The 12080-nt window shown below is 36.6% G+C and overlaps 1 protein-coding gene across 4 annotated transcripts in view; it reads left to right on the forward strand.

The window, feature by feature from the left end:
* LOC111147846 (solute carrier family 9 member A9) overlaps window positions 1-12080 on the forward strand; it is a 536315-nt gene that overhangs the window by 331785 nt on the left and 192450 nt on the right. For all 4 annotated transcript variants that reach the window (XM_022504100.1, XM_022504104.1, XM_022504114.1 and 1 more), the window contains exon 12: window positions 7415-7568. In XM_022504100.1, the coding sequence (XP_022359808.1) occupies window positions 7415-7568 (154 nt within the window). The remainder of the gene's footprint in view (window positions 1-7414; window positions 7569-12080) is intronic.

A 12080-nucleotide genomic window follows, 5' to 3' on the forward strand; every position in this document is an offset into this window, starting at 1 on the left:
ATTCTATTAGAGTCCCTGCTCAAATGCCACCTAGCCATAGTGGCTTTCCTAAGTACCCTAAATACTCCCACTACATATATATATTTCCAACTAATCTAGAAGCTCCTTTAAGGCAGAGACTATCACTTATTTACTACTATCCCCTGGAGCCTGAATGAACGAAAGGATGAATTCATGAGTAATACCACCTCATAGCTAGAGGGTCAGAAACCTCTGCAGTTGCTCAATTTAAAAACACTTACGGAGTTTCATGTTTCAGGTACTACAAGTGTAAGGAAGATGTAATTTCAACCTTTGAGAGATTAAGAATTGAGGGTAAATAACAGATTAAATTAAACTACTGATTCATTTCAGAATATCATTTACAGATGCAAGTGGCATGACAATATGTTCTATGGGATTTCTAAGAAAGAGAAAACAGTGTGGACTGTAGTATTCTGGGAAAACCTCATTGGGGTAGAACATAGGTAGAAAGAAGTGAAAGCAGTTAACATTAGGGTCCATGGCACAGAGGTAAGGACAGCAACTGTTTACGGAAGAGAGAAGACCATCTTATTGGTATGAAAAGTTCTCAATGGAAAAGAGGAGGTAATAGGAAAAGTGGGGTAAGGTTCTGATTGAAACGTTTCTATGGGGTGCGGGAAGCCATTTACAGCTTCTGGGTCAGATAAAAAGCTAGGTTTTGAGGAAACTGTTCAGAAGAATATGGATAGCCTGAAAAGAGGAGAGGTTGAAGGCTGTGAGGCCAAAGTACCAGAGGGTTGGTTGACAGCATACTCAAGGTGTAAGGAAATGGGCCTTGAACGAAGGTGGTACAGTGGGAAGTGAGAAAAGCCTGAGCCATCATGTAACTCAATCTCTGCTGAATCCAAATCTCTGGAGTCAGGACACCAGCATCTATAATTGCAAATATTTTTAAGTTCTAAACTGATTCTGATATGTAGTTCTAGTTAAAGACCGTAGTCTAATCTTAAGACCTCCATCTAGATATAAGACAACACAGATCCAGATGGGGCATCCTGCTTATGATCACGCAACCTATTAGGAGCAGGCCTGAGAACGGATCCCCAGTACCTTGATTCTCAATATAAGGCTTTAAGAGTCTCAATAAATGATAAAAGGGCAGAAGTTGAAATTACAGAAACAATTACTCAACCATTTCATTGAACTAGAAGTTATCAGTTGTTTCCCTATATGTAATCAGGAATGGAAGAATCAGAACATTCGTGCATTCATTGATCAACAAATATTTATTGAGCACTTTTGCTCAATAAATGCTCAACAGGCATTTATTGAGCAAATACTTATTTATTTATTATGTGGTTGGCATTGTTATAGTGTTGTGGATAAGCAGCAACTAGCCAATTGCAATGTAATGAATGTAATGTTCTAAGTCCCCTGAGGAGGCAAGCACGGGTTGTACTAGGCATATAAATTAGCCCAACCCAGGCCCAGACCTCAGAAGAGCCTTTGTAGAGAAATCAGTGGCTCAGTTGAACTCTGAAGATCAGTTGGAATTAGGTGAAGTTTGGGTGAGAGTTATAAAAAGAACTGCAGAGAGTTAGGATGGGAGAAAATGACTCAGGCGTAGAAAACCATGTATGCAGACTTCTTTTACCCCACCATTGATTTCAGCTCCTTAAACATTGTTTATCTGTTGACAATAGTCATGATTTGGACCCTCATGAAATTTAGCAATCAAATCTTTTTCATCAGACTGTACATGCACAGTATACACTTTACACCTCTAATACACCTTATCCCCATCTACCTGTTAAGAGAGTCACTTTTGCAGTATCATGAGCCCTGGAATGGAGAAACCCAAACTTCCTCATTCTTGCATTTATCCACTGTGTCTTGGATAAAGTATAGCATATAGTGAGTGCTCAATAAATGTTTAGTTTTTGACTGTTGCTTTGCACCTTCAGTAAAAATGCCCTAGGGAGTAGTTATATTCCTGTGATTTAAACATAGCAGTATCTGACCTTCAGCCATTCAGAACACATTTGCCAATTTATAACAGATTAAGTTTCACTTTTGCTCTTTAAAGATAAACAGGAAACTGCATGGTTTCTGCAGCAGGGGTCCTTGCTAGAAAGTTTTCCTTGGTTTGACAGTCTTCTATTGTTATGAATAGAACATCAACATAATTAAAATAAGAATCCCTTAGAGGCCAATTTTAAACAAAACCACATTTAATTGCAGGTAATTCTTTTGTTCCCCCAAGATAATGCTAACTTTCCAACTGAGTATGTGAAATATGTCATATCTCTGCAAAGTAAACCCATCTAAAATGAAATGGCATAGTCTAGCAACCCCCGAAAGCATAGGATCATTTCCATTCAGTTGGTTAAAACAAAGAAAAAAAGAAAGGTAAATCCAAAGGGTCAACATACCCATAAGACAAAACAAAACACAAGCTTTGACAATGAGTTCTGGATTTCCTGAGTTTCCAAGCAAAGTGGATGTTCCTTGGAAATAGGGTTTTGCTAAAAGAAACTCCTGAGTCCATATTAATTTTTCATTTCTAGTATTTTGCTGGTAGCTGAAGTAATTTATTTCAATCCTAAAGCCTTTTGTTTCCCAAATCCATGTTAAATAGATAGGAGAGGTGAGCATAGAATCTCCACAAAGCAGATGGACTGAATTGTGTCCCTTCAAATTCATTTGTTGAAGTCTTAACCCCAAAATGATGGTATTTGGAGATGGGGTTTGGAGGGATGTAGTTAGGTTTTGATGATGTTATTAATGTAGGAAAGATGTTGGAGTTCAGGGCCAATGGCCAAGAAAGAATTCTTGAGCCATCTTTTGTGCAAAAAGTTGATTTAAGTAAAGCACAGGGACAGGACCCATGGGCAGATAAAGCTATACTGGGGCATGAGGAGTGGCCCATCATATACTTTCAAATTGAGAGGGTATTAGGGATAGTGTTAAGTCTCTAAGGAATTTTGGAAGCAAGGTTTCCAGATCCTTTAGGGGACTAGTTACTGTTAGGAAAAGGTCATTTATTACTGTGTAATAAAACCTGAGTCATGAGACCCTTCAGATATATACCGGTGGGTCATAAGCTTCGGGGATGATTGCCAGGTCATTTATTACTGTGTAATAAAACCTGAGTCATGAGACCCTTCAGATATATACCGGTGGGTCATAAGCTTGGGGATGATTGCCAACATATATATTGACAGGGGGAGATAAAGGAGGTTTCCACAGGAATTTTTATATGTTAAAGCAGATTTACAGGATCCTGGGGGTCAGGCTCAGACTGCCTTATGCCCTCAACAGAGTGTTAACATCGAGGCAGCTGAGTTTCTAGAGGAATGCCACTCTGCCCGTTTCAAGGACTTATCTGTGGGCTATAAGTAGTAAAGAAATTTAATTTTTCTTTTGCCTTTGTTTCCCACATCATTATGAGGCTGGGGCTCCTACGATGGCATTGCTGTCTTTATAAGAAGAGACACCACATGGAGCTTGCTTTTGCACAGGAAAGTAACCTTCCAAAAGCCAGGAAAAGAGCTCTCATCAGAACCCAACCATGCTAGCTAGCCCTCTAATCTTGGGCATGCCTGCCTCCAGAACTGTGAGAAATAAACTTCTGTTGTTGCAGCTACCCAGTCTATGGTATTCCACTACGGCAGCCCATATGATATTTTGTTATGGTTGACTAAGACACATATAAAGATATTGAATGAAGCAATGAAAGACCATTGATTGACAATTATCTAGGCTCCAAATGTGGGATAAATAACTTTGATATCATAAAGGATGGAATATAGGCATTACTTCTTATCTGGAGCTCCAAAATAGCTTCACTTTGTCCACTTAACAACCTCAGCTGTCTCAGTTCATGCTTCCCATGTCTATCGTATAAAGGCATCCTCTTATCAACATTTTGGAGTTGGCCCTTTTAGCATATTTCTCAACCTGCCACAAGTAAAAGGCAGTGGCTGAACTTTTCCTTTTTTTTTCTTCAAAGATCTTTACATTGACTCACCTGTAAATATAAAATTTTATATATGGGATATATATTTCATGAAAGTCAGACTAATAGTAATCTTTTGAGTACAGTTTTGAACCAAGAACTGCTCATGTATAGATAATTGAGATTTAAAAGCATAGTTATGCTAGTTTAATATAGTAACAATAAGTTATTAAACATATTTAGGAAAATAAATGGTTGTATACTTTCTTGTCCTTGATATCTAACATGAAAGAGTTTACAATAAGCACGATATAACAACTTTTTCTTTTATTCCAATCTCTATTCTCTCTCACAAAAACTCAAAGTAAACACACACACACACATATTCAATAAAATAAGAAATACTTAAAGTCTCATCACTTAATACTTCTAATACTCACCATCTAATTTGGAGTATTGCTGCTTTATGAACATTTCTAACAATGCGTGCTTGAGGAAAAGAGAAAATGAAAAGATTGCCTTCTATCTCCAATCTTGTACTGTGATTAAACACTGCTAGGAGCTTTACCTTGACCTATAAATTCTCTCCTCTGATACAGAAGTCTGTTGCAAGACTGTTTCTTTTAATTTCTGTTCCCTAATGACACCATTTGTATTTCCAGGAGAGAACATTATTAAAATATTCCCCAGTATTAAGTGTTATTAATAACCCCACTCTTTTTTCCCAACTGGGTCTGAATGCATGAACATCTCTGATGGAGGACTTTTCTTCTTGAGTACAGTCATCTCAAGTGTTCAGAATTTCTGATGTATAAGAATTTTTTATATTAATATCTACTTCAAATGTTATCTTCCTTATCTTCAGGCCATTTCCTTGTCTACATGGAAATTTAGAATAATTTCCTTCCTCCATTACATTTTGTTCCTTCAAGGTATTTTATAATCGGAGTACATGTTCTTCTCTCTTTCTGAGGCTTCCTTGTTTCAGGCAAAATATATTAAGTCTCTCTCACCTAATTCTCGGGATCTTGTGTTACACCACTTGTCTCTTATATATTGGTGGTATGGAGATAAGAAAGGAATATTATATCTAAGTTGGAAACCCACGGATAAAAGCCACGCTATAGTTTTCTTCATCCTAAACTGTGTCCAATTTCTAAAATTCTTTTAATATATGAATAAAATTTGGAAAGTTAGATACAGTAAATATTACAAGTGGATCATTGAAATCTTATGTACGTGATTCAAACCATCTTATTAAAAAAAAACCAAATCCCTACCTCTTTGACTTATTCTTGCTGTAATTGAAAATGTTTATTTGCCGTTATCTGATATAATAGGACCCATAAATGTCTTGTAAGTCTTGTGCTACCCAACAGAGATCTTCCATTTTAACTTTTTACTATTTGTGCTTTCATTTATTCTTCTTTGAAGTCTTCATCTCTGTTTCTATTTTTGTCGGCACACTCTGATTTGAAATTTTAACAAACCTCTTCTTGCAAATACATTTAATGTGGATTCATAAAAATTCACTTAGCATATTGTTATTAAAGAATAAAAAATCAGGTTTAACAGGTAGTTTAGATTATAGACTTTATTGTAGTATGTACTCAGGCTAGAGTAATTCTTAAATGTTATTTAATTATTTATTAATTTCAGTAGTCCATAAGCTTGGTTTTCCTTATTGTCTGACACATTTCATTTTTTAGAAGTAATTGTGCCCAGAAAAAAATTTTTGTAGGTATACACAATATTATTCTAAAATTTTATGGAAAGACAAAAGACCTAGAATAGTTAAAATAATTCTGAAAACAAAATATAAGAATCATTCTATCCAATATTAAAGCCTAATATAAATCTACAGTAATCAAGACAGAGTGCTATTAGATGAGGGACAGACACACAGATAAATGGAATAGAATAGAGAACCCACAAATAGACCCATACAAATATACCCAACTAATTTTTGACAAAGTTGCAAAAGTAATTCAATAAAAACATTAAGTATACATAGGCCAAAAAAAAGGGGGGGGGGAAATCTCAACCTAAACTTCGTACATTATACAAAAATTAATTCAAATAATCAGACACTTAAATGTAAAATGTAAAGCTGTACAACTTTTAGAAACAAAGTTTAAAAACACAGGGGATCTTTGGGACCTAGATCTAAATGAACAATTCTTAGATTTGACTCCAAACATGATTCGTAAAAGGAAAAATCAACAAATTAGGCTTCATCAATAAAAAGCTACAAAATGGGAGGATATATTTGCAAACTATATATCCCAAAAAGGATATTATCTAGAATATATAAAGAATTCTCAAAACTCAACAACCAAAAATCCAATAACTCAGTTAGAAAATGAGATTTAAAAAAGGATAAAGAAGAAAAATAAAATGAGAAAAAGACGTGAAGAGGCATTTCCCCCAACAAGTATAAAGATAACAAGCCCATTAAAAAACATTCAACACCATTAGTTATTAGAGAAATGCAAATTAAGTGCTCCACACTGGGTGTGGAGCCTACTTAAGTAAATAAAAGAAAAGACAGAAACATGCAAAGTAAAACCACAATAAGCTATTACCACATACCTATCAGAATGGTGAAAATAAAAATAGTGACATTAAATGCCGGTGAGGATGCAGAGCAACTAAATGACTTCTCTATTTCCAGTGGGAATATAAGTGGTGTCTAGCCATTCTGGCAACAATTTGGTAATTTTTTTTTAAATATGCAGTCAGATCAGTGATTACAGTCCTGCGCGTTTACCACGGTGAAATGAAAACTTATGTTTACATATATAAGTTACATACATACGTAAGTTACATACATATATATTGTTGTCTTTATACACAGCAGCCTTTTTTGTAATAGCCATAAAACTAGAAGCCCAGATGTCCCTTCAACAGATAGATGGCTAAACAAACTGTGGAACAGATAGTGGAATACTACTCAGCAATAAAAAGGGATAAACTATTGATACATTCAGCAACCTGGATGAATATTCAGGGAATTATTCTGAGTGAAAAAGGCCAATTCCAAAAAAGTGTATACTACATGATTCCATTTGATTCTCAAATGATTTGATTCTTTGATTGGCAAAGTTATAGAAATGGTGAATTGATTACTGGTTGCCAGAAATTAAGGAGGGAGCGTGTGGGAAGGAAGTAGATGTGGTCATGAAAGGGCAACATGATGGATATTGGTGGTGATGGGAATGTACTGTATCTTGACTGCATCAACATCAAAATCCTGGCTGTGCTTTTGTACTAGTTTTGCAAGAAATTACCACTGGGGGGAAAGTGGGGAAGAGCAGACAAGGAGTATGTTATTTCTCACAATAGCAAGTGAATCTACAATTATTGCAAAAAGTTTAATTTAAAGAAGTAATTGTGTTTGTTAGAAAATTATAAAGATGAATACAGGAAAATGAGAACGAGACTCATGCAGATGTTCATTTTCTCTTATTCTCTGTTGGTTTTCCCTGTAAGGTTTGCGAGGAGCAATAGCATTTGCCCTAGCTATTCGGGACACAGAATCTCAGCCCAAACAAATGATGTTTACCACCACACTGCTGCTCGTGTTCTTCACAGTCTGGGTGTTTGGAGGAGGAACAACCCCCATGCTGACTTGGCTTCAGATCAGGTGAGTGGCATGTTTAACAAAGGATAGCATTACAAGGCATGACTGCACTATTTCATTTCTGGTGTTGCTGATTTGGTCAAGAGTACAATGGCAGGTCTATAACAGTAAATTTCCCTGGGGTGAAGTTGACCTTCATTCACAAGGTGAGACAGTCTGGCCTCTCCTAGGCCTATCACCAACTCAACTGACTTTTCTAAGAGTATAAGAAATCTCAGGGTGTTGTCTGTTTATAGTCTGTATCTAGAAGTGAATTTATTTATTTATCTATGAATTCTTCCATTCAATAATATTTATTGAATACAATGTAATATGTTCTGGAATATACGAAAATGAGAAACACACAGGTCTTATCCTCAAGATACTCACAATTCAACAACAACCACAAAAAGGTGTAATACCAAGGAGAAAGTAAATTTGTTTTGTTTTTAATTCCTTATAGCACTTAGGATAGAATTAGAGACACAGGATATACTTAAATATATTTGATTAGTGAACCATATGTTTAGCCAGAGGGCTCCTATAGACACAAGTTAGACAATTTCTCAAAGGAAAAGCAATGAAACGTCAGTCAGGGGCCCCCCAAGAAGTCCCTGGAAGATGATCACTATAAACCTAAATTATATAGATAATGGATAATGGCATCCACTGATTTTAAATAGATGTTATAGCCTATACAGTCTCTTAATGTCTAGAACAGCAGAGAGAAGGAAGTATAATAATGGGGCTTTAGGCAGGTAAGAATGATTATCTAGGTCATACAACAGGGCCTAATAAGGAAGGATAGTGATGTCAACCACAGTATCCACAAATGAAGGGTCTGGAGGTCAGCTTAGGCCAGAATTATTATGGCCTGCTGGGGTTATACATGAGCTTGTCAAGTCATGCAAATGCCCCAGTGAGAATTAGCTCCAAATGGACCAACTGATTCAAGGCCAGACTTGGTGACCAGCCAGGAAGAGAGAGCATTAAAGGCAGGGCTGTGATGTATTTAGGGAAAGGAGCTGATAGGGCTCCAGTATAATAGTCAAGGTGGAAAGCTGACAAAAATGGAGAGCTTGTGCCAACTGTAAAAATGGGTAAATCTATTTTAAAATGTTATTGTCTTTATTTAAGTGTATTTTTGATCTGGGTTCTCATTTTCATATCCCCTAATATAACAGTGCTTTGGGTAAGTCACATTTTATTTTTCAATGCCATATACCTTGATGATTTTGCAATCCCTCCCTGGTCTTCACCCACTCTCTGTAAAGCAATTCCATACCCATCACATCTAACAGGAAAAGATCCATTTGACTGGAAAATGACTTCCAAAAGGATTCAGACAGGGATTCTTATTCCAATACCAACACAGTGCCTAAGATACAGTAATATTAAATAAATAATTGCTACATGAAACATTAAATGAATATAACCACAGTGCAAATTACTTTTTATTAAGCACTTACTGACAATTTTCTATCCATTTGGCAAAGAGGAAACAGAAACAGGACTCAAAGCTTTAGTACAAGAAAGCTTATGCTTAAACTGGGCCAAGTGGCCAGGCATTAAACGAAAATCAAGGAAATAAAGAACTTCTTGAAGTACTGTGATGATTGCTAAACACATTGAAGGGCTTTGACCAAAGTTGAATAGAGAGTGTTTTGAAATGTTTGTTGAATTATTTTCTAGACATATAAATGTGACCCACAATTTCCTTCACAGTAGTAGCTACCTATAGGTTCCTATGGGTGAGCACACATATTGCATTAAACTCTACAGTACTGGGTCCCCTGTGAAGTGTTAGCAGAATAGTGATATGTTCAGGTTTCTGGAAAATAAATTTCAGTAGGTGGATCCATGCATGGAAATATTAGGGCTTAGAAAACAAAAATTAGAGGATACTAATCCCTGCAACATAAAAGTATTAACTACCCCACCAGGTAAATTAGAATATTCAGAACATGAAGTAGTGATATCAACATTTTCCTGAAGTAATTCAAATATAACTTATTTTCTACTGTTGTCTTTGTTTACCTTGAAGAGGTCATCCCCAAATCAAAAATATGTTTTATCCTGAAGTATTTACCTAACTTTCTTATAGTATTTTCCAAAGGTATCCATTGATTTCAAATAGATGGCATAGCCTATGCAGTCTCTTGATATCCAGAACAGCAGAGAGAGGGGAGTATAACAATGGGACTTTAGGCAGGTTGGAATGATCATCTATACAACAGGGCCTAAAAAGGAAGGATATTGATGTCAACCACAGTATCCACAAGTGAAGGGTCTGTAGGTCAGCTTAGACCAGCATTATAATGGCCTGCTGGGGATTGTCAGGTCATGGAGATGCCCCAGTGGGAATTAGCTCCAAATGGCCCAACTGATTCAAGGCCAGACTTGGTGACCAGCCCGGAGAGGGGGGTATTAAAGGCAGAGCTATGATGTATTTGGGGAAAGGGGCTGACAGGGCTCCAGTATAATAGGCAGGGTGGAAATCTCAGTGGGAAACTAAAGTGTTAAATCTGGAATCAGTGGAAATCCAGTCAGAGAGATCAGAGACCCAGTCAGGAGACAATCAGAGAAGGAAAATTGAAATTCATAGATATGTAAGTACCCAGGAAATGTACTCAGGCAGAGAGGATACAGGGCAGCAAGATCAAGGTGAGACCAGTGGCTCTCAAACTTGAATAAGCATCAGAATCACCTGGAGGGCTCATTAATACACAGAGGGCTGGGCCCCTGCCCGCAGGTTTCTGATCTAATAGATCTGGGTCAGAGCCTAAGAATTTGCATTTTTAGGCAATGCTCATGCTTCTGGTTCTAGGGCCATATCTTGGTAACCACTGGTTGAGACTTCCTAATCCCAGGTGAAGATGGGGCTAATAATAAATACTGTCAGATTTGACTCGAGTTGCCCAGGGCCAGGTGCATCTACACCTCCAGTTTAAACTCTTTACACTTATACTGGAGGGAGGCAGAGGATAACATGAGAAGGAAGAGTCACAATGCATTGATTAATGGGAGGGAAATAGAACATAACAAAATAAACATAAAAGAATAGGAACAGGGGCTCATTGGTAGCTCAGTTGGTTGGGCGTCCAACTCTTGATTTTGGCTCAGGTCATGATATCAGGGTTGTAGATCGAGCCCCCATCAGGCTCCACTTTGGGTGCAGAGCCTGTTAGGGATTCTCTCTCTCCCTCTCCCTCTGCCTCCCCCACCACTAAAAAAAAAAAGAAAAAGAAATTAAAAAAAAAAAAGAATAAGAATGTAAGTTAATGTGTGTACAAGTACACACGCAAACATGACGTAAATTTGGTTTAACCATGTATTAGTGATACCATCATCATATGTTCTACTTCGCTGTCATGGTTTATAGTGTTGTCAAAGAAATCTTCAATTCCATCATAGCTTTTAAATGATAGTTGTCCATTACTTTAGACTGTATTTATCAAGGCTTTGCTTGTTTATAGAGCAATGCCTCATTTACCAACTTTCATGTCAGACTCTTTCTATAAAATACCAGAATATAAGTAAATTGGAGCTTTAATAAAATGATCTGGATGGAGAAGCCATCTTCTCCAGTTCTAAAGTAGGAATGAAAATGTGATAGTGAATAAACAGAAACTTCCTCACTTGGTATATAATTTATTTATACACTTTACATTGCCTTCCATTCTTGATTTCTTTTAATTCTACATCTTCTGTTTTAAATTATTAGTATGTAGTTGAGTTAGTTTTTACCCAATAAAATTTGCCACTTAGCCTCAAACTATCACAATAGGATGCAGATAAAATGTTTTAGATAAGGTAAAAATTGATAATATTAATATGAATTGCACTTTAATAGAAATGACTTTAAACCAGCAATGATCCTGTGCTTAGAGAAATTCTGAATGATCTTTATGTAATCCAAAACAAGCTACTCATTTAATGCAGTCCCTATCAAAATACACCAGCATTTTTCACAGAACTAAAACAAACAATTCTAAAATTTGTATGGAACCACAAAAGACCCCAAAAAGCCAAAGTTATCATAAAAAAGAAAAAGCAAAGTGGAGGCATCACAATTCTGCACTACAAGCTATATTACAAAGCTGTAGTCATAAAGACAGTATGATACCGGCACAAAAACAGACACACAAATCAATGGAACAGAATAGAAAACCCAGGAATGGACCCACAACTATATGGTCAACTAATTTCAACAATGCGGGAAAGAATATCCAATGGAAAAAAGACAGTCTGTTCAATAAATGGTTTGGGGGAAACTGGACAGCAACATGCAAAGGAATGAAAGTGGACCACTTTCTTACAACATTCCCCAAAATAAACTCAAAATTGATGAAAGACCTGAATGTAAGAAAGGACACCATCAAAATCCTAGAGGAGAACACAGGCAACAACCTCCTTGACATCAGCTGTAACAACATCTTACTGTACGTGTCTCCAAAGGCATGGGAAACAAAAGCAAAAATGAACTATTGGAACTTTATCAAGAGGAAAAGCTTCTGCACAGCAAAGGAAACAGTC

The sequence above is a fragment of the Enhydra lutris genome, unplaced genomic scaffold (assembly GCF_002288905.1).
Source record: "Enhydra lutris kenyoni isolate GAN:26980312 unplaced genomic scaffold, ASM228890v2 scaffoldscaffold2, whole genome shotgun sequence".
In the NCBI taxonomy this organism is placed as follows: domain Eukaryota; kingdom Metazoa; phylum Chordata; class Mammalia; order Carnivora; family Mustelidae; genus Enhydra; species Enhydra lutris.